The 27,066-nt window shown below is 38.1% G+C and overlaps 1 protein-coding gene across 1 annotated transcript in view; it reads right to left on the bottom strand.

The window, feature by feature from the left end:
- The window catches only part of ELTD1 (EGF, latrophilin and seven transmembrane domain containing 1), a 55,731-nt gene that overhangs the window by 5,725 nt on the left and 22,940 nt on the right, over positions 1 to 27,066 (bottom strand). Inside the window, exons 3-8 of the mRNA XM_010082901.1 lie at positions 11,803 to 11,955; positions 5,298 to 5,453; positions 4,702 to 4,772; positions 2,816 to 2,989; positions 2,539 to 2,722; positions 200 to 316 (exon numbers count right to left, since the gene is read on the bottom strand). Of these exons, the coding sequence (XP_010081203.1) occupies positions 200 to 316; positions 2,539 to 2,722; positions 2,816 to 2,989; positions 4,702 to 4,772; positions 5,298 to 5,453; positions 11,803 to 11,955 (855 nt within the window). The remainder of the gene's footprint in view (positions 1 to 199; positions 317 to 2,538; positions 2,723 to 2,815; positions 2,990 to 4,701; positions 4,773 to 5,297; positions 5,454 to 11,802; positions 11,956 to 27,066) is intronic.

The following is a 27,066-nucleotide window of genomic DNA, read 5'->3' as shown; positions in this document are numbered from 1 at the left end:
AAGGGGTAGATGAGATGGTGATAAAAATACCTTGATTCCTCTCTTGTTAGCAGGGCTGAAGCTCAGTTTCAGTAAAGCGCACATTTGGGTATTTACTAGTGGGTACAAGTCTATCCAAGGTTTACCTTGGAACTACTACTAGCTAGTATACTACCTACCACTAGGATCATCCACCTACTCTCTAACCATTGTTTCTTACCATTAGGATGAGATTCCTCTCTCTTCTTTGGAGAGATCTTTATGTAGTCTCCCCCCGTGTATACATGAGGGTGAATGTGTTTCATGTGGTGTGAATCAAAAGCAAAAACCTTGAGTGCTGCAAAAGAAGAAAAATACTGTACAAATCACAGCTCCATTACGCTCTACCATAATTTACAGTTGGGTTAATAAATGTGCTATTGGGTTGCATAATTACCGTGAATTTTAAGAATATATCATTGTGCCAAATATTTCAAGAAAAATGCTATTAATATAGCATGTTTGCTTAAACCTCTATGTTTTGTTATTTTCATGCATACAGTTTGCTCTCATACTTTTTACTCTTTCCATGAAAAATATAGTCTTTTATTTACCTTGCATTAAATTAGGCACTGGAAAGAATAATGTAGGTTACTCTAGGAAGAGCTATTGCTTTATTAAAAATGTATTTTTGAAAGGGGCCACAAATCACAATTATAAAAAGCAAAGCATAAAATTCTCTGCTGAATAGTAACATTTGATAAAAGCCAATTTTTGAAAAGTATATATTTTATAGTTATCTATCCATGCTACCAAATGCACATTGCACCATGAAATAATGATGTGTCTTGTCAAAAAGCAAACAAACAAGTATCACCCCTCAGGACAAAAACTACATTAGAGGACATTGAGCTCTTTACTTGGTTCATTATAGTGCTGAGTTTCAATCACACAGGATGGGAACAACAAAAAAAGTCAATCAGGACTTTTTAGAAAAACAAAACAAAACAACAAACAAATCTAAAACTTGACTGATGGAGGAATATCACTAAGCTAGACCATCTGCATTGCTTATAGCACAGCACACAAAAATAATACAAGCTATTCAATAGACCAGCTGTCAGAAAATGTTTGTCAGGACATAAGAAATAGTTTTCTGTGTCTGGAGTTTTGAAAAGCTTGTAGTTCAAGAGCTTGCACCATAAAAAGCTATGGAGAGAGAGGAGTAATGTTGTAGGTCTTGTCCCAAAAATAAATGTGTGGGGCATGTATGAGCCCTGTGCAAACTATATTTTCATGCTGAAAAAAAGAATTGAAACTTCTGGTGTTTGCGGCCAGTTTGGTAAAGAGCTTCCCATTTCAGAGCAAAAGCAAGCCAGAAAATCATCAACCTTTCAACATGGAAGTGCCTCCCTGTTCTCTTTATCAATTGTTTTTGTCACCTTGGTCTGACTGATGTCTACACTGCCACTGGAGGCTACACCGAAATCCTCTCTCTTCTCACTCTTCATGGCCTCAGCTCTGAGGCCACAAGATCCTCTGCTCCCAGCCAGGATGGCAGGGGAAGAGAGGCTTTACTGCCAGGTCCTGGCACCATTCTGGATCTGCCGCACACCCAGAGGTGCTCTGTGCTGACATAAATATATCTGCTTCTACAGAGTTTATGCCATGGAAAAAATCCCTCCCTATTTTTTCATCACTTTTGCTAATTTAGTTTCAAACAGGTGGGGGAAGAACAGGTAGTTTGACCTGCCTCAGGACCAAGGGACAAATCTTTCTCATCAAGTCATCTTATAAAACGGCAAACCAGTAAGAGGCACTGAAGGACTGCACTGAATCTAAAATAAGAAATCAGGTCACATACAGTTTGAACAGTTCAGAAAAACAAAAATGAAAAAGTGTCCGTTGCCAAAGGAATCAGCAGTGCTTTATGAGGATTTTCAAAAGCGGCTGGTATTAGCTTTACTCTGCTCCCATGGAAGGAATGGTAAAACTAATATTACCACAGGAGAATCAGTAGGAGTTGACATGAAGACACCAGCACACAGGGGCAAGGTAGGAGAGCAAATGGTGCAGTTGAGACTAACCAATCCTCCTCCTCTGAAATTCCTCGTAAAATTAAAGTCACACAAGATTGGACTCACTAGGTACAATCCTTATTCCAAGTTCATTTACAATACCTTCACAAAACAAAATGAGTAAAAAAATCTTTCTAGAGCAAATCCAATTTTCATTCTGCTGGTGTTTTTATGCATATAAGATGCATAGGACAATTTTGTGCTTATAAGATACATCTGGATTCACTGTGACAGCATGACTATAATGAGAGATTGAAAGAAACTCTAAAAGGACAACTTCCCACAGCCTCTCAAGTTTTTTTTCTGGGCTCTGGGCTCAAACGTTCAATCTTTGAAAATTATGATACCTACACTGAAAGTCAGGTGTTAGTTATGAAACTCGTACAAATTAACACCTGTTTGTTTCACATAACACCATTTCTAATCTTCATAATTGTGCTGAAAAGCTCCTCAGTGTAATCCACATCTAAAGTATACCTTAGATTAATTTTCTTTTTCTTACCTATGTCACTTGCATTAGCATCTAGCTGTGTTGTCTTTTTGAAGTTCTGCAACATGAGAAGTGTCGCTTGTTCTGCAGTGTGCATCAGCTTAGTCAGACTCCGTCTCTGGTTATCTACAGGAAGAGCTTCCCAGGCTGTAATTTTGTCTTTTTGTAAAAAGTTGTTCACAGTGTTAATGAAAACCTGTAAATAAAATAATATTTTTAAGCAGAAGAGTCGTACACTATTTTCAAAATAAGAAAAAAACCCTGTAACTTTAAGGCTCGGTCCACTCACGTTAATGGTTGTATTACGAAGTGCTTCATTGTCAGAAACAGAGTAATGCTTGGTATTCAGCGATGAATAAGACAGTGCTTCAACATATGAAATCACATCTACAGGTAAAAGTGGTCCCAAAGTATTCTTATTAATTTCTTGCAGCATCTCCAGGGGTGTTTTTAAATTATTGATCTGAAAAATACAAGAACTCACATCTTAATGAAACAGGTAAAATCACATTTCTGCAAGTGAAAGTAAACCCAATGCAAATGACTGATGTCTGTGAATTAACATACTAGCTTTTAAGATGCTTGTGCATAAAAAGAGACACTAATTAAAGACACTATAAACTAATGGTGTTATATGTCTGGTACAACACCAGTATAACAACAACATTTAAAAAAAACAAAAGTGCTTTCATTCCACCTTTTTTTTTTTTTGACCACTGCAGCTCAGTTTTATTTATCCTATTGCTCCAAAATAAACTTGTAAATATTCTGCAAAAATAATTAAATATCAGTGATATAGTTACTCTGTTGACTCATTTCTGTTCCATTTTAGCTGAAGAGGTGGGAGCAGGTAGGCAGTGTCTCTATATTTTGTGGTTGTTTTTTTTCAAATGTGGATTATACAACATGTATTTCAGTGAAACTGTACTGCCTATTTCACCTTCACTGCTTCAGTTTATGAACGGCTAAATGCCCTTAAATAAGACCATTAGTTTAAAAATAGGCTAGGGTGAGATGAAGATTAAGATTGCAAGTTTCAGTCTCACAGCTGAATAAGAAAAAGAATCCTTACTTCATGATATTGAAATCTAATGAGATTTTATCCATCAAAAAAACTTCCTACACCTGATTTTGTAAGATCCATAGTCTCTGCTGCTGAACAGCTTTTATGGAGCTTGCTTCATTTTGATTGCAGCAAAATAGAGCTAGAATACAGGCTAAAAAATAGGCTAAAATCTGACACACTGTAATTTACGTAAAATTGAGGTGTTTTGATTTATCACTTTGATTTAAGTTTAGTTTGATTTCATATTTTTTTTTTAAATCACTCTAATATCCTGCTGTGGCATTTACCATGTATTTGCATGTAAATGTAGTAAGCACATATTATATTTAATACAATGTATTACATTGCAGGTTAACACAGAATGCATGTTAGTACAGCGTGTATCTTACACTAGGTAACTAAAAGCCTTCAAATTAATATCTTTCTGTATCTTGTAACTTTAGTAAACTACTTAATATCAAATGCAAACATACAAATGGTTTTGATTTATTCATGCTTATGCTTCATTTAGCCTTTTAAATTAGACAACACTATAGCTGAACACTAATGAATAATGAATTAATTAATATTTCTTTAATTTGTTCCTGGAATTTGTACTTCTGGTGAACAAAAAAACTCTTGAGTCCAGAGTCTTGAAGTCTATAAATTCTCTACCATTTTACATACTATGCTTTGAGAAGTAAATATACTAGGATGCTATTGCTCCATTTTCTGTTTTGTCACTTTTTGACATTACTTTTGCAAGCTATCTTGCTGCCTTTCACTCTGAACAGGCAAATAATAGCCCATCAGTAAATGCAGCAATGTGTAACTTCAGAAACTACAGCAACAGTTGAGTGATTACTACACTTCTGAATTTTTCATGCATCATGACTCACTTTGCTGGAAACAGAACACACAGATTCCCAGCAAGTTATTATCATGATTTGAACATACAACCCACTTCAAAGAATTTGAAATTATTAAAAAGACTTCTGTAAACATGCTTAGGTTCAATTGTATGCTTCTTGAAATTGTTAAAAGCTCCTTAGGAACTATTATAATTGAAATAACAGTTTCAAACAGAAACAAAGGATTTGGAAATTAATCTATAAACCATTGTTACTTACTCCAGCTAAAGTTCTATTAATATGTTCAGTTACGCAATCTTTGTATAACTCACACTTGGCCTTTGGATTTTCTGTAAAAATTAAAAAGAAACTAATTATATATTGCAGTTTAATCAATATTCAATATATCCTCATTGTAAGAGCTCTTGTCTAAACAATTCCCCAAACCACCAGCATTCTGAATTTATGCACAGAAGACACAGCACTCCATTCTCAAACTTCAGCTACTGAGACTTTATCTTGGCCAAAGTTACAGCGCTGGATTGCACTCTGAACTTTTGGTTTACTCAGGTAGAGAGTTTGGCCCCTTTTCTTGGGACTTCCACAGGGGAAGTTAAGAGGCAGCTTGAATTTTCAGAGAGAAGCACAGATCTGACAACTGTGAGGAGGCATCCATTATTTCAAATGGATTTCATCACAATGTTTAGCAAAAATACATTTACAGAATGATTCTATTCTCAGGAAATGTAAATGTTGCTGCCTCGCCTCTTTTTCCTGTCTCGCTGATCAATCTAACTGAAGATAAAGAGGCACTGGTGGGTTTCTCAGAAGATATAGCTCTATAATAACAGATAAACCTTTATAGTATCATGTACCTTGGCAGGAAGTGCCATCATTTGGCTTAAACTGTAATTTTCCTGTGGATGGTTGATAACCTTCCTTACAGGAGCAGTTAAACCCTCCATCCACGTTTTCACATTTTGCATGATCTCCACAGGCAACAGTTCCTTCATTGCTGCACTCATCTACATCTGCAAATATCGTGAGAAATTGAATTTTTATTAAGTATTTACAGACTAACACCTTGCTGCTTTGTTGATAATAGCCCTGCACACTGCAAGCAGTTTAATAATAAAATTTCATGGAATAAAAAACCCCAAAAACAACAAAAGGCAAACTTAATGGCAAAATGCCTCCCAATTATAAAACTTAGGGATTAGAAGGATAAATAATAATTGATCATATTTTTATACCACCACTTTTATTACTATATAATACTGCATTGTTCATGTTTTAAAACCGTGAGTTTAAATATTAATTCTATCATAACAAAATGCTCGGCATGATGCAAATCATCTGAAATCCATTTTTCAGAGATTAGACTAAATAGATTTTCTCAGCCTTATGATTCAGTTAGAAAACAGAAAGAAAACTGCAGCCTTTTCTTTTAAGTCACTGCTTTAAAAAGATGCTACAAAAGATCACATCTATCCATCTCATTAATCTAAGATTTAAGCTCTGTGCCCTTTAAAGTGCTTGGCATCTCTCTTTTTTTTTTTTTTAAAATTCACATTTAAATCCTGTTTGCCTAAGATGCCTTTTGTGCTTCTAAATAAGTTGCCATTAGGTAGACAGGTTCGGTAACTGGGTGGGGCACAGTCCAAGAGTAAAACCCATGAATTCCAGTAAGGGAATCCATGAACTGATCAATTTAGGAGGGCTGGGTACTAACTCCCTGGCTAGAGTGGGGATTATTTTGCATTATTTGGTTGGCTGAGGATAAAGATCGAATAACTCAAAGGAGAAAGCAAACTGGGAACAATACCAAATAATTCTGAAGAATGAAGTAATGGACTGTGAAATGCTGTGCTGGAAAGGAAAAAAGAGTGAACAGCTTTGGGACAGGTATATCTGATGAAAAGAATTGAAAAATGAAGAAATGAGACTGAGCAGAATTAAAGGAACAGCCTGAGAGATGAAGAGGCTGAGAACTGAACTAAATGACAGCAAAGGTAGAGAGGGGATGGGATGAACTGGAGAGGAAGACAACCTAAGTTAAGAACTGGTGTGACACTGAATTTGTGAAAGAAATTTGTGAAAAAGGAGAACTGATTAACTGATTAGTGGAGCAGAAGAGCCATCTGAGTTGATAGGAGGTCTTTGTGCAGCCAGGTGGGTTTTAAGGAAAGTCAGAAAGCAGATATAGGGGCTGGAAATGCACTATTAGTGCACAGGAACAACTTTTGCACTCTTATTTTGATACATGATTGTTGGTAGTTTTCAGAAAGGAATGTAACAGAAATGAGCAATAATGTTTGTGAAATAGGGTTGCTAGAGAAACGGAAATTGTGGAAGAATAGAAAAATGTACTGCATGTCTGTGGCTATATCTAGGGAATGCAGAAAGATGTCTGAAGGGTACCTGGGGGCTGTCTGCCTATTTGGACAGCATTTTTGATAACTTACATTTTTTACTAATGGGAAGCAAGCCTCCACAACTAATCAGATGAATGTTTGGGTTTTTCGTTTTGTTTTGTTTTTTTGTTTTGTATATGGAACAACTGTAAAATGCATTTAAACTTTCAATGGAGTATTCCAACATTTTCTGCATCCGCACACTTTTTTGCTGTTTTGTGCTTAATTTCCAATTCCCTTTCTTCTGTCCACAATCCTAGAGGTCTTCCTGTGGTTCAAGGAGGTGGTTGCAGCCCCACCTCACTTCCACATCTCTATTTTCCTCACTGAGCAGTGGCTCTGATTTGGACCTGAAATGCTCTATTTTAAGCCTGAGGTTCAGAAGCTCCCATTGAAAAGCCATTCAGGCTGCTGCACGGCACAGGCAGGCAGGAGAGACGGGGCTGGAAGCACATTTGCCCTCCCCGGCACAACCACCTCTGCTCTTCATCAGGAGCTGCCAAGGAGGCTGTGTTTGAATGGGTTGGTGCAATCACCAGAGTTTAAAGTATGAGGTTAAATTATATCCATCTGTGTGAGGGCAATAGTTTGTTTCCATATTTAATGCCCCTAACTGCAAATGTTTCTTTTAATGAGCCGAGTTTTGCATTATCCATATTTGTACAGTTTCTGTGACCTCAGTATTCATAGTCATGGAGCCAACCATGCTATACACCAATGAATCTGGCAAAAGTGAAGAAAAGGGGGGAAAAAACGTGATATTGTGCTACTCACAGGATACCTCATGATTAAATGCTGTAATTTAAAGACATGAGGCTAAAGTTCTTACTCTTGGCATTTAAATAATGTCTCACACCAGTAGATTATCACGATCTCTTTGAAACAAGTGGGTGCCTGTCAGTGCCCTATTGTGTAACTCTGTGTAAGACAGGCAAACTTTGAATGAGTTGAAGTGGTGAGGATGAAAACCATGACAATACCAGGTTGTATAACAAGAACACACATCAGCCTTATACCAAAGATTTCTTTGGCCTTGTCAGGTACACGGTGAAGGACATGTACATCTTAGCAAGATATTCAGCATGTAACATAGAGCTAAACCACCAGCAATTGACAACAGGCTTTGCTAAAACTTACAATGACTTATAAATAAAGAAATATTTGAATACTTTCCAGACTCCCATTGCTAAGTATCAGGTTTCTATGTGATTTACTGATGCAAGTATTTCAAAATTACTATGATAATTTGCTTTTCATGAACTAGTTTGATCAATCATTTATTTGTCATTATTGGGCATTCATACAAATTATCTGTCTTTTTGTAATTATGTCAGATATTAAGTGTAATGGAGATTTTAATGAGAAGTCAGGATTATCCAAAACAACAGCAGAAACTCAAGCACCAAGGCACATCTCTGGCAACAAGATAGCTATTTAAAGTCTGATAGAGGCACCCTGTCGAGTATATGCAAAATAACTTTCTGCAGTTGAGTTGTCCATATGGAATGAGTCCATATCATGCCTATCTAATTTACTGTTTCCTGGAGAAAAACAGTCTCCTGGATGACAAAATTAAAAGGCAATATGCCTGATCTTGCAAGGTACTAATCAGCTTCATACCCCTTTCAAATCAATGAGATTGTCGGGGGCAGCCAACATTTTGTGACAGTTGCAAGAAAGCTGCTTTTAACTTCCTGCTTTGAAATACTGTGTGCAGGAGCTGTAGGTTTTTGTTTCTTTATGTTTTGTAGTTACGTCTTTTTAACTGAATATGCAATTTTTGGACCACACACGGACAACAGCTTGTCATTGCTTTCAGCAATCCAATTTTACTGGAGCTTTGGGGCAAGGATCTCAAACTGTCCTCCTTGATCTACTATGGGAGCAGGACTGGGCTGCCAAGGCTTGCGTGAGCAGTCTCCACAGACAACATTCCTGAGCAAAGGTTGAAGGACAGCAGCTTTTTAAACAGAAGAGCATTTGCCATAGCTCTGCAAAAAGCCCTGGCCTCTTGGTAAATATTCAAAACAAATCCTGGAGCTGAACTTTGAGGCTTTTGTAATAGCTCCAATCAGAAAAATAATATCACCAACACCACTTAGGCTAGTGTGAAAATAGGTTTATAACCTTTTATTTTATTTCTGTGCTTTGTCACTCCTCATTTACTGCAGCAGGCAAGGAAATTCCAATTAAATTAAAAGTACTGAGAACAGTTATTATGCTCAGTCTTGCCAATTACTGGATTGTACCTACATCACTTTGATTCTTCACCAGTCAGTCAAGACAGCTTGATGTCTACATTATACCTTCTGCTTATTAGTAGCTTGCAAGTGATTGAAAAGTCCAATTGCAAAGGACTAGATGTTCCCTCCCTGTGTCTCCATACTGTGGAAGGCAGCAGCACACACAAAGTAGAAATGAAAAAGCCTATGAATGGCACAGGTAAAAGAAAAGTTAGCAGCTTAGTGTAATGCCATACCCCATCCACTGTACAACTCCCCTGTCACACAAAAGGACGTGATGGAGAATGACTGCTTTTCTAGTACTCTCAGAAGAAGCTGAGAAAAACCTGAAGAAAACTAATAGCATGTTCCTGGAAAAGGCAGAGTGGCACCGATGTCACTTTCATTTTAAAGATGGCCATTTTCACATTTTTACTCCATTGACCAGGGTATTTCACCTTTTTATCTGCAGCCAAACAAATGTGAAGTCGAAGGAAAAAGCATGGCTTTTACACAGTAAATACATTTTAATAGCTTACACTCAGGACAGCAGAAAAATATAATCTCTAGAAATATCACATCTCTGCATTCCTCTTTTTTTTAATCTCCATTTCCTTTCTCCTTCCCTTTTTTTTCTGTCTACCTTCCTACCCTCCAGTTCCTCCTCTATCTGCATGTTTCATTGTCACCTCTTCACTAATTTGCCTGATAACATGGATGAAATACTTCTGACCCTCAACTCAACACTTAACATTTTGTTTGGATTAAGGGTGAACTGACATTTCCCAAAGCTGTTGTCCCAAGTTTGCTTTTGATCCACTACCTGGAGAGTTATAATCACTTTGTATTTGGAAGCTTAACATAGTATTGAAAGAGGGGAGGAACGCACATGTGTGTGCACATGGACTTTGAAATGGACTCGTACACAGGGTGATGTACTGCGCTTGAACCGCTGGGAACTCCAGGTACGTTTGATGACATTTCACTATAAACAAATAGTCTGCATAATGGCATACTCTTCAAAATTCAACCTATGTGTTTTTAAAGTTACTGCCATATACTTTATATATATATGTATACATAGACTAAGAAGAACACTTCAGACTTTGCAGAATCTGAAAATATTTTGCTGCCCTATAAACTTGGGTAGAATGGATACTTGGTAGTTCTGTCCTCTGATTTGTACTGGATAACTTGCACTGTATTTACAACGACAACTTTGGTGTTAGCTTCAGCTGCATATAGTACATGTTGAATACACCACTCTGAGATGCTTGCGTGCAAGTCATATCTACTAGCTTTAGCAGCAGATCCATTGGGTACAAAATATCCTATTATGGTTTCCCTGACAGATAAAGCAGAAAATTAATTGTGGATCAAAAGGTTGTCTTTAGGACTCACTCTTTGGTAAAGTAATTGTTACACTTTTTTAATGAGAAAAGGTGCCCACAGGTAATATTTTATTTCAGTGTGAGTTTTGGAAGCTCTCAGCTCCTCCCATGAGGAAATGCAAAAAGGAGAAGGAAAGTGGTGAACTAACCCCCAGTAGAGGATAAAAAAAGATCAGTCTGCCCAGTAAAGAAAAGAGGGCAAAAAAAGAAATTAACAAGCTAATAGTAAAAAGCCAAAGTGACACAAGAACAATCAGGGAAATAACTGAAAACAAAACTTCTGAAGCTGAGGAAATGTCATAACATAAAAATCAAAGCCTGGACCAGAAACGGTGAGAAAATTTACAGCTCAATGTGCTAACAGTCTCAATCCCAGCTAATTTAAGAACGATTCATAGCAGCTGGATAAAGCAGAGCTCTTTTAGATGGATATGAGCAATGGGCAAGAAATGTTGATTAGATCACTTTCTGGCTTAATATGCAGCCATTCTGCTGATATTAAGAGCAGTAAGAAAAGAGGTTGTCAGCACTCACAAACTCACAGGAGGCATATCTAGAATGAAACACAGTCAGCATAAAGGTGTAAAGGGCAATAGATTTATTTCTCATTTTCCCATTCCCCGAGGGCTGTTGCAACATACAGAGAAAATTACCAGGAGTTTGAAAAAAGAGAATAGTTACAGTTCTTCCATTAAAAGGAAATCCTAAAGGATTACATAGTTGTTCAGAAATAACATTTTTCCAAAGAACTTTTCCTCCCTTTTGATCTTGAACACGTTCCATCCAACTGCTACAGAAACAGAGGCTGACGGATAGCACAGGAGGTAGGATAACTACTGATCTTGCTTATTGTTTTTGATCAGACTTGAGAAATTAACAAAAATATCCCACCCAATGCCCCCAAACAAAAGATATTTGGAGCATAGCAGGTCAAATGTATAGGGAATTTTGCTGGTCCCAAACAACCTGAATGCAGAATACGTTGTCACTTTGTTTTGTTTTGAGAATATGACCACCTTGCTCACAGATCAGTGAAACAGGGCATAATTGGGTGGATTGGGGATTTCTGTGTTACCTTAACTGTATATTCATTGTCTAAAACTGTGACATCTGGATTAAAAATATTGTGAGCAGAGTCAAGACTTAGGTGTTACTGAAAGCAATGGCAGCTACTGTGAGAACTGTGGGCGTGAACGGAAATATCAAGTCTGTACTGGTCCAAATTGTGGGAATTTTATATTCAGACACCAAACTTCAAAAATCTGAAAGCATTTTGCTAGATTTCCATATTTAACAGAAGCAATAGAAGAAGAGTGACAATGTAAAGCTAGCTAGTAGACGTTAATAACTTACCCACACAGGAGGTTCCATCATTAGGTACAAAAGTTTGTTGACCATTGCTGGATTTGAAACCAGGCGCACACATGCAGAAATAACTTCCCACCGTGTTTGTGCAATTGGCATGCTCTCCACAAGGCTGAGTAGCATTTTCACATTCATTATCATCTGTCAAGACATAAATTATGGAGAATTATGTTTGCATTTGGCGATTGAAGAAAACAGTAAAGTAGAAGTATAAGTTTTGAATGCTGAGCTGGCACTCTTGGTGTTTGTCTGTATAGTTTTCTCATTGCCAAGGATGTAATCAGGTGTTAAGCAGCACTCTTCTGCCCTCATCCTGCGTGAGTCAACAAATCAGAAAAACAGTAGGAAACTGAAGCGAATGGCTTAATTGGATATCCACTTGGAATACAGGATCGAGATGGTACATGTTCTGCCATGGTTGTGTTTGACAACATTTTTAGTGCCCAAATATCTACAGGTAGAGAGTCACCCTGAAGATGCATCTGTGAATCTAGAATCATAGAAAACAGAGCTCAAAAGGATATAAAAAAGTCACCCAATGCCAAAGCAGGATCTTAGCAGGAGCTAAACTGACAGAATTTTTTTTTCCAGCCTGTTTTTGAAGACTTTCTGTGGTATTTCTCTGGACAAAAAAAAAACTTAGAAAATTTGTCCTACTGACTGACATGAGTCTTCAAGTATATTGTTTTTTCTTAGTTATCCCAAAGCTCTTAACAAACAGACGAGCAAGATTCACGGCTTGATCTTTACGCCTTAGGAATTGCTGTGCAAGTCATCAGTCTCGAACCTGCAAAGTTACATGATCTGTTTTACAGGGCTAATCCCATGCCCCCAATGATACACAAAAAAAAGGAACAATATACAGAAGTTTTAAGGCTACTTCCTCTCTGGAAGCCTCTGCAAGTGTCCTTGTGATCATGGGGATCCAGCTAGCTTGATCAAAGGTCAACTGAAACCATAAACTCATGCTATGAATTGTATAGTTGATCTTCTGCAGTGATTCAATAAAACTGTTTCCTCTCCAGAATATTCCAAGGTCCTTGTTGTCTATTAAATAATTATCAGACCAAACTTAAGAAAAATTTCAAAAGCTTCCTTGTCCAGATGCTCTACTTATGAAATAGAGAGTAGTGTTCACAGTATTGATAATTCCATCTTTCCAAATTGTCCCTTTCTCCCAAAGCACCCCAAAACTCTGAAACAAACAAAGAAACAAAACTCTCCCAAAGCAGATGACACTTTGAGTGGAGTTCTCTATTTTATACATCGTGAGAAATGAAAAGAGTTAAAGGCTTCCTGAAGTCTACTGGGATTTTGTTCCTGTTCTCAAGCAAAAGGTACTCATAACGTGACGAATGACAGGAAAGAATTCTAACAGGGAGAGAAATAACAATTTATTGCAGAAGAGGAACGATTAAGGAGTGTGTCAGAGAGAAGAAATATGATTTCAGAAAAGATGGCCACAGATGAGTTTCAGAAAGGTGCTTCTGATGGTCAGTGTTCTCATAAGGTGTTTACAGAGATAGGATACAGATAAGTAAAGTGTCACCTAAGCTATGGAAGTGGCAAGATTAAAGTACACCAAGAGCTGTAAAGCATTTCAGGAATACATTTCTGCAATATAACTTAGCTATGACCTCCAGAATAACATGGGAAAAGGACATTTTTCAGATTTGAAGTCTGATGTGATTTTGAATGTTACTCAGTTGACTTAGAGATGCAAATATCAACTCAGAACTGGGGCTTTCCTCAGGGGAGTTTGGATCAACAGTATCAAATGGATTACACTCATTATAACTAAAATTGAATGTAATTTAATGAGGAATTCAAGTACAAAAGGACTTTGCCAACAGACGTCAACAATATTTATTTGACAGCTTTGGTATTCATGAGAATACAGCAGAGAAAGGGTATGATTTGGATCTTAAAGAATGCCAAAGTAACACCAAATTACTTTAAGTGAAATTACAATATGGAGGAAAAAATGTGGTGTTAATCCAAGTTCAAAAGCTAAGCATGAGCATATGAAAAATCCCGTTTGGCAGGTGGCATTGTGGAGACCAGGCCCCAGGACACTTTCCAAATCATGGCAGCAAGGTCCACTTCCTCAAATGTCATTTGCGTGTGTCTGTGTGTTTGGCTCTTCTGCAATTCTGGGTTGTTCCCAGACCCTGGCACTCCATGACACAAAGGAGTGGACTGCCCTATTTTAGCTGCCAAGTGAACTTGGTCTCAGAAAAGTATTATAGATCCTAGAAAACAATATGTGTTGACTTTAGAAAGCTCATGTGATAGTAGTCATGGAAGATGAGAAGTAGAAGAACACTGATCTCTGCAGGACTTCATTCAAAGTAGAGGAATAACAGAGCTAATGAGACAAAGCTACAGGCTACATGCAAGAACTTTTCTTTTGGATCTGTTTCCTATGAGCTCATCTACATGCCTCAAAATCCAGCACTAGTACCTTTCAAGGTGGTCCAAAGAGTTTATAAGCAATATTGAAATTAATCATGCAGTGGTCATCAATAAATTCTTTATAATTATGCCTAATTAAATCTACTGGATTATGGGTGGTTTTCCTCAATATTTAGGATGCCCATAAGGGGTTTAACAGTGATTATATTGCCTTAGAATCCTTTCCTATTGAGAGAACCTGTTTCAGAAACCTTTAGAATATTGAAGAAGAATAGCAGTAACTTATACTGCAAATACAGAACAAATATTTTAAAGAGTTAAATTAATAAGGAATTTTCTTTTCAGTGTTCCCATCGTCTAATGTAATACTGAGCAGACCATGCTAGGGGATAATTTACTGGGTCACATCCTGCTTCCATTGAAATTAATGGCATAAAATTCACTGACATAAGCAAGCCGAGGGTGGTGCTCACTATGGGAAACTACTGGGTTAATGAGAAAGGCAAGTGAGGAAGACATTCTCAAGAAAAAAACGAAGTTTCATATACAGTTTGACCAGATGTGTTTAAATAATCTGCCTAATTTCACACAAAATATTTTACAAGAGCAACATGATGGCAAAAATATCTTCTAGTTCTCTGTATAAACAATTTTAATTTTTCCTTCAGACAGCAGTTCAATATGAAGCCCAGGGGCTTAAAGTAATTTTCCAAATTTTACATGATTTATAATATTATTGGATTTGCGATTTAAAGGACATCAGGAAAAAAACAACAAGATTTATAGATGGAAAAATGTTTTGGGGCTTGGGGTATTTTAGTTTGTTTTTTAAGAAATTTTTCTGTTTATACAGAAAGGATATTTTAAATTACAATAAGCATATAATCAACCTGATTTTTTGCTACCTAATTTAATTATGTCACGTGCATTCATTGCTAGCATAGATACTCACTGGACACTACAGGCACTATTTCAGGAATCCACATTCCTTTAAATTTTTTTTTTTTTTTTTTTTTTTTTTTTTCTTTTTTCCAGTAGCTGATGAAAAATTGGGAGACTTTTAGAAGCAAGTTTGGCCTAATGACAAGTTAATTATTGTGGTTAAATGGTAATGCTGCATTCAGGTCTGTTTGATACACAAGACATTTGCTCAGTAGCTGAACTGTCCTGAGAAATTTTTTTGAGAGTGGGGAGCAGGTTGTTTGGTTTTGGTTTGGTGGGAGTTTTTCTGTTTGTTTTTTTACACAGCAGTTCTATGCTATTTGGATTGTTCTAAAATCTTATCATTAAAAAAACACAACATGAGGAAGGTTATAAATAGTTTCCTAGGAAATTTGTGTTAAATAACCCAAAGATGGGTGGATACAGGAATATGTATGTACGCGCATCTGAGTATTGCTGGGATGCTTACACAATACAGATGTAAAATAAAACCGATTCTCCATTTTCAGCTTAAAAATGCAGTTACTATGTAATTTACTGTACATAAATGTAACTATGGTGTGGTTAGACGGAATCAGCTATTAGCTGCATGTAATAGTTTCTTTACTAGTCTCTTGAAAATGTATAAGAATCTTCAAAAGCAAAAAAAAATAAAATCTGAAAAACTGGTATACCCCTTTCAAACTCAATTTGAATTGAGGATGGTAATTCTGTATTAAAACTGTAATTCATTCATTAATATGAAAACACCATTGGTTTAGGATTGAGTAGATCCACTCAGAAGTTTGGGCATTGATGAGTCTTTGCCTGTCCCAGGGGACTATAAATTGAATCCAGTATTCAAACAGGCACCCTTTTATATCAGGTAACATTGTTAATTGTTAAGTAAAGTGTGTATGAAGTTTAACATTGATATAATACATCTTTGTATAAAGAAAATGAATTTATTTTTTGTTTTAGAAATTTTAAAACATATGAAATACAAAAAGGAAGAATGTGTTGTGGATTTTAGAGCCATGATGTAGTTGGAAGCTAGAGGAAACTGATGAGATTTCAGGAAAAAAAGGATAGAGGAAATTTCTTTTATCATATTCCATATAATTTCTAAAGTGCAAGTTTTACCCTGTCATATATCCTCTTTTAATACTGGGTGGTTATAAAATTATAATCTACAATAGGAAAATGCCAGGGCAACTGCAGCTACAAAACGACATAATTTGTTATTATTGTGACAAACACGAAAAAATGCTTTGGATTATCAGTTTTAGGTATAAGATTTTCATAATACTGTTTACATATTTTACATTAAAAATGCCATGAGGGGAAGTCTTATGGCAGTGATTTATCAAAACAGCTTTGAACAGTTTCCATTGCACAGACCACATCTCCATGACAGACTTTTTGATGATGCAACATATAATACGAAGAGTTAGCTTTGGGTTGAAACTCGTCTTGTTGATTCACAATCACACAAGGTTTTTTTTTTCCTTTTTGTAAATTTTGAAGTAAATGGTTTCTTCCTTCACTTCAAGGAAACAAACAAGGATGAAAACACCCGAATTAAACAGTGCCTCTTCAGTCCACAGCAAGCCATGTAAAATGAGATTTTTGTAGAAGTGAAACTTTGTATTATAGAATATATTCTGGTCTCTCTGCCATTGAATTAAATTGATATCAGTCAGGCTGATGGTCTGAATTATTTGGTAAGTGATTTGATTGGAAAACTAACAATGCTGAACTTTGAGTTTGGTCACTGGTGATAGCCAGCTGGAGGACTCCTGTGGTGGTATGGCCTGTGGCTGAAGGAGCTTGCCACCTGGGAGCCCACTGCATGGAAAGCCTTCCCTGGAGCTGCACAGCCTGTGAGCTCAGCCCTTGACTTCCATGCTCCTGGCTCTTCTGCAGAACAGCTGGAATTCCCAGAGTCTTGGATTAAAATCTGTCAGTCAGACCTGCATCACCTGAGGCTGTCTACTGAAGCCTTGCTACCGGCAGAGTGCTCAAGGCTCTTGTTCCTCTGCTTCTTTGTCGGGGGCCACAATCCCAGCTCCCCACAGAGGGTAACCTGTGCTGTGGCCAGGGTGCTTTGTGGGGTCTGAGCTGATACACAGCCAGGCTGGCCAGAGAGGCAACAGGTTTCCCAGGGCAGTAGAAACCTGGCTGTTCCAGTGAGCCCTTTTGACACCTTGACATTCCAGAGAAGGATTTTAGTGAATTAAGAACTCCTGACCAGGGCTTGAGTTGGACAACCTGAGTTTTCCCAAAGCCAGCCTGAACAAGCATAGACATGATGATGTGAGTTTCACAAGTTTAACGAACTCTTGATGTTACTAAGGTCCATAACGAGCTCATACTGATGCCACTACTGTACACTACAATACATTCATATTCTATTCAGTGGATTTCCCAGGTGACATAAAAAGAAGCAATTAAGCCATCAACAATTCATTTTGCCCCAATCCAGGCCTTTTGATATGAAGACTGGAGGCCTCTGGGACATACCTGTCTATCAAGAACAGCAGTGGCAGCACAGGGCTGGGGAACAGGACTGGACACAGGAGTCTGAAAAGTGGACAGCACTGGGTAGGAAGGAAATGCAGCTGGAGCAGCTGGGGAATACATTGATTCATTGTATCCGGCTGTTCTCTTTTGACAGCAGACTCTGCTGCCAAAGCTGCTATGGAGTCCCTGAGGGAAACTAAAACTACCCCTCCCTAGCGTAACCCTCATGGGAGAACAGTACTTGAAGTGCCTCACTTAACCCCTCAAAAGCGAGGAAATGAAAGGCTTCCTGTAAAACAAATTCCAGTGCTACTCACCCCGCTGTGCTTAGCTTGTCTGGAGGTCTCAGAACAGTGGGTGATCTTACATACATTACTTCTGTGCTGCAGGACTGTGCGTCTGCAGCCGTCACAGCCTGAGTTAAGAACAGCGATACCATTAACAACCTTGCCTTTCCTACCCTGTGATGTGTTTCCATTAATGGTAATTTAACACAATTTGTTTATGATTCTCCAAAGATTCAGCATTCAAGTTTGGTCTAAATCAGCATGAAAGAACAGATGCTTAGAAAAACCACTTGAGACTGCAGAACTGGGCTGGAAATCTCATTTAAATATGAATTGCTTTCATAATGGGCCCGATTCATCTTTGTCCTGCACTGGGGCAGTTGCTGCACAGGAAATCTTGCCACCGCAAGCTCCGTCTTGCTAAAATTTCCTGTCTCTACCTCCTTGCAAGAGGTTTTCACAATGCCTTCTTGGGATGTTATAGCTTGCCAGGAGCTTTTGACTGGTTTGAACTTGATGGGCCTGCAGATAGCTGGACTCCTGAGAGTCCTTAGTTCAGCAAACAAGTATTTTCTCTCACGTTCTTCACAGGCTCTGAGTATACACAGAGATGATTTTGGATCAGCAGTTCTTCCGTGTCTGGCTGAACTGAAGGTTCTCACAACAACAACAAAAACAAAAATCCCTTAGTCCAAGTTTAAGGAACAGGGCAAAAAGGTCTAAAAGAAGAAGGAAAGGCATGTTCCTACATATTCAAAACACACTCAGGTTGAGTTTCAGAGAATGGACAAAGTTCAGAGAGGTTAACATATTATCTAAACTGCTTCTTTCATCTCTCCCTGGTATTTTCAGGCATTGCAAATTAAACATGAAAAGCATTTATTATTGGGTAAGTGCCAGTGACAAAATTGTCATTTGTTTAGCCACACAGAACAACCTGCTTCTTCAACACTTGTGAAGTATCAAAAACAGAAAATCTATAATTTGTGATCACTCATATGTGAAGAGTAAGGGAAGAGAATATTTAAAAGTGCTAGTCCTTGACTGGAAACAAACCTTTTATCCAGACAAGCATCTGCAAGAATCTGAGAATAAAAAGGAACAGGGAGCTCAAATCAGGTACTGCTCTAACTGTAGATCGATCAGATATAAACGTTTTGGTCCCAAGCAAGAGATAAGACAGAAGGAAAACAGCTTAGCAAACAGGTTGATTAAAGGGGAAGAAAAACTTTCAGGCAGCACTTTCTCAAATTTCAAAACAAAAAAAAATAAATTTATTCAGAAAACACAGCTGGAAAATGCATCACAACTTTACAGCTTATATCTGAAAACCACTGTGATGCCATCATGATATGGGTGAGCAAGATGTGAAAAAGGGGGTGAGAGACAACAGAGCTTGAATGAGGCAGAAGAACACTAAGCATTATCTGATGAGCTTTATAGAATTTGCTACAAGCATGCAGGAAAGGTTGGTTTGAGAAATAATGCTGTTCTCTGTCAGAACGTGGACTTCAGTCACACAGGACTAAGTCCCAGGGTCTTGAACTCCATGTGGCAACAGCAGCATTGTGTTTCCAGTATGCCGGGAGCCAGGGCTGGAGGCACCCAGGTGCTCATGGAGCATGGTTACTGTGCTGCCCTGGGAGCACTCCGCAGAGCACAACAGGCTGTTTCAAATATTTAACGCTGGTGACACTGTGAGGCACGCGAGTCCACTACAGATGACATGTGGTGATGAACACAAATGAGAGAGTGCATAGAACTCTTATGATTTCTGAAGGAACTATCCAGGCACAGAGCTAATTGTATGTTAAAGGTACTTTTAATTGCAGATGGTGGGAATCAGACTGTCATTTTGTTTGGAGTGGTTCATTGTATACATTTGGGAGCCAGAAATTAAGATCTAGTTGCTGAATTCCTCTCTAGAGTGGGCAGACAAGGGTGTTTGAACTAAGGGTTTGTCTCTAACTAGTTCTGAAGGTGGCTTTCCGTGAGCTGTCCTGCTCCATTACTCCTTCTTGTGGCAGGCTCTGAAACAGCAAGATTGTTTCTGCATTTAGTTCTGAGTGAGCAGAACAACAACCTGCTCATGTTTAGTTTAAGTGTGCGATAAGTCTGTTTCCATAACAGAGCCTGACCTCAAACTCACTAGTGTCCAAGGAGTGTCTCCCATTAACCTGCATCTTTGCTTTTCCAGAAGTAAAGGGGCAAAATCTGCCAAGAGCAGAAGTCAAGAATGAAGACCACATTGCGGTTCCCTTCCTCACCCCTTACACACCTAATTACCAGACCCAGCCTCAACATCCTGGCAGGCACCTTGTATGAGGCTTACTGCTCTAGAATTAGAGAGAATGTGATTGAGACACATCACCAGTTTCTTGGTTTGCCACCTTCAGAAACACAGAAAACAAGTTGAAGTGTAGCTGAAGGGGAATATGCTGGTTTCAAACTGCCAGCAGCGTGCAGGTGTCAATGTTTTTCTCAGTGCTACCAGCAGAAGGGTTTTAGAAACTTCCCTGTTATTAAATTACATCATTTCCAATCCAGCTTTCACTTTCGTTGCTAACTTGCTTGTTTTCACTGAAACTCATCTTTTAACTGAAAAGTAAAACACCATATGGACAATCAGAGAGTATTTTTGCCTAAAGGAAGGCAAGCAGCACAGCAGTCCCTTACTCAGAGGGATTTGCCAGCAGATAACTATGCTCCCTGCAGAACTGAATGGGCAGCTCAAGTAGAAGTTCTGTTTCAGCACTGCAAAAAGAACTGTATTTTATTTAAAAAGCAAAACAAAAAAAAAATCACAGAACCAAACAAAAGACAAACAACCTATAGCCAGACAATATCTGCACTGTAATTTATTGCAGACTTCCCATTGCATTTTCCATTTACCATAATGCTGACACAAAATTGGCACCATGAAAGTAGATGTATTGGAATGTGAGGCTGAAATCTTGATTACATTGTTTAACCCTTTCTTCAGTTTTATATATATATATATATAAACACCATGATTTATTCCTGTTTCACATATTCCCCCAATACTCTAGTAGCCACTGTATAACAACATTCAGGAAAATAAGACTCAAAGTTGTTGCTCAATTCCTAATGCACCTGGTTCTTGTTATTTCCAACACTCTGCAGAACTTTCTGAACCAAAATACATGAACTCAGTATAGCACCTTATGGTATTTGTCTAAAGCCAAACTTTATTTTGCATATTACAGCAGAAACTTTAGACTGCGCTCTTGTAGAGGAAATAGTTTCCCAGTAGCTGTAAAGAGTTGCATGCTATGATGCACCGAATCTTGGGATCCATCTGAACTGCAACCAACAAATGTTAAATGCATCTAAAGAAAGGCAGTATAACCACATCAGGATCACTTCATCCATATCTAACCACCAACAACTAGGAGATACACATCTCCTATGGACAGTTACACAAGGGCCATCACTCAAAGGTCTTGATCTCTCTGGTTTCTTCAACAACGACCCATCTAACAGTAAGTGAAACACAAGGCTGGAAGTCAGGATGAACACGAGTTCTTATGTCTCACATTTCCAGACTACCTTCCTGGCCCTGGGGAGATAAACTCTGTCAGTTTACATCTACCACTTTAGCGGCATTTTTGGAAGGGAAAAGAAAATTTGAACTCTACTGAAGAGATTTTTGCTAAATCGTGATACAACACTATATAAGAGCTTTAGTTATAAGCCTTTATTTGGGCAGCAAGGACAGATTTATATGTAGAAAGGACAATCAGATTCAGTGTTTAACTAGAAGTCCCTCTTCATGATTTTGAATCTGCTACTTAAAGATAGGTGGTATATTATGAAGTGCAGGTGTCATTGTACTACATTATCATCAATAAATTTTGTCCTTTGAAAAATAATTTACTGTAATGCATGTGAAACTGTATTAAAAACATTTCTTGCTTTTGGTTTTGAGAACTGTATTATGTTCCATTTTGGATTAAAAAAAAAGAATACAATAAAAGATGTGTTAAAATTGCTTTGAGAGAAGTAATAGCTCAAATAACATGGAAGGCCATAAAACAGTGGCTACAGGAGAAGGGGTATTTTCCGCTGTGGAACAGTATTCATTGATTTCTGAAACCACAGGCTAATTATGCTCTGAGTGGACACAGTACTTTAAGAAGTCTAGTCTGAGCATCAGAGACATTGAGTTCGTGATGTGCTTTTATCAAACCCAAGTTACAGTTCTCAAGACAAGTGTAGCTTGATGAAATGTGATTACCGGTACTGTTCAGAAGGTTAGATGAGATGACCTAATGCTAGTCTATGAGATGTATGGACCTATATCGCTCTAAGTTAATACTAAGGTTATGTCATTAAAAGATAACACCAATAGCAAAGAATAGATTTATTTTTTTAAAGTTGATACTGTTTCATTTTAGTCAAAAAATTACATGTGAACTAAGCATCTTCTACAGTGGCCCATGTACCTTTCATGTGTCTTAGTGACAGTGTGTTTTTTATATTAGCTCAGTTTTTAAATTATCCCATTTAAATGCTCTGGAATTCAATAACTTCTCTACTGGATAATAGACTATTTCACAAAAGGAAATAATTTCCATCTATAACTGAGAAAAACCATTAATTACTGGAAAACATCCAGTCTCCAAACCTGAAGATATCAAATATGGTCTGGTAAGGAGGAGACAATTAGACTGAGGAATTCTGCCCAGAGGGAAAACATGCCAGCATTACTTGAGCTAGACTAATGACTTCAACAATAACCACTGAAGTATTTCCAGCTACTGTCAATGCTGTAAGTATTTAACTCCGTGGTGAAAATGTCTTAACTACTGACAGTGATATTCTCAGAGAGTGATTCCAGCACCTCACTTCTGATAACAAGTCACTATAAAAACATAAAGGTTTTGGTGTCCCTCCTCTCCTTTTCCTCTGATGTGAATTAAAGCTAAATATAATGATGCAAGTGGAATTAGAGGTTATAAAACTCAGGAAATCAAGTCTATGGTACTGCTCAGGCTCAGGTAAAGGGTTGCAGATTTTTGGATAATCACAGTCATTTTCCCATATAATAGCCAAATAACATCTTGGTGAAATTTGTTCATTTGAAAAGTATATAGCCCTCCTCCCTTCTGGAGCAACCTTTTCCAAAAAGCAGACTGCTCTAACAGCCAGATTTCCTCTTTCAACTCTTCCTCCAGAACCCTACAGCTTTGAAGTGATGGAGCCCATGGTCTCCTCATGCCAAATGGTCTTGATAGATCTTTCTGGACCTTTCTTTCTAAGGCATACAATCTGGAAAATTTTAGCTCCATGTCAAATGGCAGAAGGAGTTAACCCAGTCAGGTCCCTTAATTAGTTTTAGATGTGAGGGGATTATACAACATCCTAGTTAAATCTAAAGTGACATTTCCCTTGCTGACTACACCGACTCTGCTCTTCAGTAGTATTACATACTAGGTCAAAATATTCTGTTTATTCATCACTGATGTCTATATAACTTTGTCATGTTCTAGTGAGTGTTTATTCTCAGATACAGGGGCTAAGGACTTTGTTATCCCAAAGATACGAAACACACTTAGGAGGCAAAAATAGAAAACTTCCATTAGAAACATATTTACAGTTTAGAGAGAAGTAATACTTACAACAGGGAATAATATTGAAACATGGCACAAGTCAGAACTAAAAACACTTTCAAGTTTTCCTACCATAATATAACCTGCCACAAAGTATTATTACGTGTGTTTTATGCTTAGGGGTACTGACAGGAGGAAGGGTGTAGATATGTTGTATAAATGCTGTGTATCTTTCAGCAACCAGAGATACGCCTGTAAGCCATGCTGGAGGGCTGTACAGAGCTCAGGAGCAAGTTGCACTGCAAGCAGTGATGCTGCGTTAGTGGTGCTCTCTGGCCAGGCTAATTAGCCCTTTAAACACAGTCTCTATTAGCCTGGACATAGCACCGTGCTGCACAGCCACGCTGCTTGCTGTTGCTTGTCTTGTTTTACCCAGTGCTGCACTATGTCAGCTCAGCAGATGGTTGGAGACAAAGTCCCAATTACAAAGCACGGAGAAAACACTGCTGCCACTGATTAAAGTGAGGGGTATAATTTACATAGTAAGAAGGGAGAAGCCACAGAAAAGGAGGATTGTCACAAGGTACTGAACAAAGGCATGTAAAACATAACAGATTTCCAGACTGCCATGCTGGGGATCTGTCAGAGAGGGAGGCACTGCAGAGACCTTCACTAGTATTTTTCTAAATATTACTCAGCTGCAAAGTTCTCAGTTGGAAATGCTAAAAAACTCATTTCCCAAGCAAATCACTCCAAAAAAAAAAAAAAGTAGCTTCCTTTCATTTATTGAAATAAACCTCTCAAAGTAAGTGCCTAAATCTGACTTCAAGCAAACATAATCAAGATAAACATCCTGATTATCAAATAGACTGAACTTGCAGAAGCAGTGGGTAGATTTCTACAGCATGTTAAGTATCCCTGAAAATTGGGCCATTTATCAGATGTGGAGAAGTGCTGCAAACTTCTTTTTTGCAAGTGTTGGACAAGAAACTGATTTTGCAAAAACTACCAGTAAAGACTGTTACTTTATTTTTAATCCAGGAAAACTATTACATCATGTATCAAATGTTTTGTTCATTAAAAAAAAGTCCTTGCCTTTCATCCTGTGTACCCATCTCTGGATGTTCCAGCACAGGCAGTTCTATAGGATATCCTTAGTTTTGCTCCAAAAGTCCCAGCTCAGTCAAGATACTGAAGATCCCAGAACAGTTTGTCAGGAAAGGTTCCCTGTGCTTGGATTTGTTGCAAACTTTATGCTACAATAAGCATTAAACATTTCTGTTGTTTATTCAGTCGAGTGGAGTAGTTTTACATCTCAAATCTAAATACAGATTATGCACAGAGAAAAGTAGTGTTTATAAGACATTTATTTTCAAATGGTCAATCTGTTAAATATGAAAATACTGGATTAGAGCTTAAATTCCTGCTCCATCTGCCTTGGCTCCAGATCAGGCACCATAAAGTCAACCTCCAGGATCTCCTCCAGAGACCCACTGAAATATCTGGGATAAACAGCTGGAGCCAGAAAAAAAAGAGCATGTTGGGGATGGGACAGTAGCACACACTGGTGCAAAAAGGGCAATGCCTGCTTTGGAAAGGCTGACGTTTTACAGAGGGCTGACTATTGTTCGGAGTATACCAGTATTGTACCAGTCCTCAAATCCACCCAGGAATTTGAGTAAGGAAAGGGCATTCCTTTCCTTTTAACTGGTGACATCCACATTATATCTGTTGGAGGCAAGTGGCAGAGTCACCCTGTAAGTTAAGGCCCCTAAGCAGGTCCAATTTTGGGCCATTAAACTGCAAGATAACGATGGGTTTCTTGAAGAGCAACAAATTTATTTGGAACTTCATTTGGTGCCTGTTTTAGCCAAAGGCTGCACTGTTGTGTTATTCTATGTTTAAACATACCCTACTCTGACAAACCACTGAAGTCTTTAAAGTCTTCTCATCTTTATTGCAGACAGTACTTTGATCTCAATGCCAGAAAAGGTCAACACAAGAACTTCAGAATTAGACTTGTTTACATCCAGCATACAATAAAAATAAACGAATGTGGCAAGGACATCTCAGGCAGATCCAATGAGACCACATTTTCCTAGTTCCACTCAAAATGTTTTTGTTTTTGTCAACCATTGTGCAAGCAATGTCGTAATCAAATCCAATGAAATTCACTTGTTGAAGTGCTTTCTCCCTCAAAATGTTTCATCAGTCATAGCCCAGAAGGGCTCTGTTGTAGGGTAATTGCAACTTGGCGTACCAACAAAGAGCATCCAGACATCCTCAGCTTCCTTATCTATACAATGGGCAGGGATCACAGCCATTTTATTAGCCGAGATATTGTTACCCCCATCAGATAAAATAGTGTGTTTTCTTGCTTTGATGTTTTCTGTCACCATAGCAGAGATGCTGTTTTCAACTGCATGTTTAAAGAACAGCTGCAGTGGCAGCTTATGTTTCTTCACAAAAACACTGCCTACAAACATCTCACAGAAAGAGGCAAGGGGTGTACTAATTGCACTTTATCAGAAAGAGATGGGGAGAGCAAATCGAGTTTCTGCTGCAGTTATTTCTAGTCAAGACATAATTGTGGAATCATCTCTCTTGTCTACATTTGTTTCCTTGAGGAAGAAAATATCACAAGAGACAGAATTTCCTCTGAAAGGAGAGCCAATTGAGAAGCTACCCAAAAATTATTTCAGCCATCCCTGTTCTCCTGCTTCCAAATACAGTATTATTAATCCACAGAGTATTTAGTGGATTAAAATAACATTTGGGGTAACTGCTTATATTTAATGCTTCTCCACAATAACTGCAACTATTACTGAACTCAGAAATATGTATCCTACTTTCACATGCTTGGTTAGATCATGCAGACTTTGAAAGCTAACAAAAAAAAAAAAATCTGTCATGCAGAGCAATATGCAAACCCATTTAATTTTCTATTTAAATCCTTCCTGACAGAATGGACTTTTCCTGAATTTCAAAATAGCAAGCCTGTTAACCAAACTCGGAAGATGGAAAAGTGCTTGTCGACACTAAGCTTATCTCCCTGTACTATCAGTTGGGCACTAATTATATGAAGTGCTGCAGACACAATTTAATAATTCAACATTTGTCAGCTGCTACTGAAGACTTCCCATCTATACTAAGCATGGGGAAAGGCTGCAGACCCTCCAATAGACTGCATGACAAATACTATCCACATCTTTTATGTCAGCAGTGCTCTAGCACACTGATTTCTGCTGAGAGATGCTGTTGGGATGATAATAGGAACAGTACAGTTAGAAGTCATCAGCCCAGTAGGAATTCTCATCTTTGGTGGCTACTCAGCAAAAGGTTGTCCCTGATAGCAAAGGGCAAAGTGGGCAAGTGCAAACTCATCTGCTAAATGCACACATCCGTTGACCTTCGTAGTTCCACACATACAATATACCTCTAGACAGTCAAGAGGCATTTTCATTGGTGTCAAATCCAACAGCCCTGATGTAATGACATTGCCTCGCCTCAAGTAATTCCCAGATACAACAGGT

The sequence above is a fragment of the Pterocles gutturalis genome, unplaced genomic scaffold, assembly GCF_000699245.1.
Source record: "Pterocles gutturalis isolate BGI_N339 unplaced genomic scaffold, ASM69924v1 scaffold7305, whole genome shotgun sequence".
Taxonomy (NCBI): domain Eukaryota; kingdom Metazoa; phylum Chordata; class Aves; order Pterocliformes; family Pteroclidae; genus Pterocles; species Pterocles gutturalis.
The sequence above is the reverse complement of the archived record's forward strand: the minus strand, read 5'-3'. Positions and strand labels throughout refer to the sequence as shown.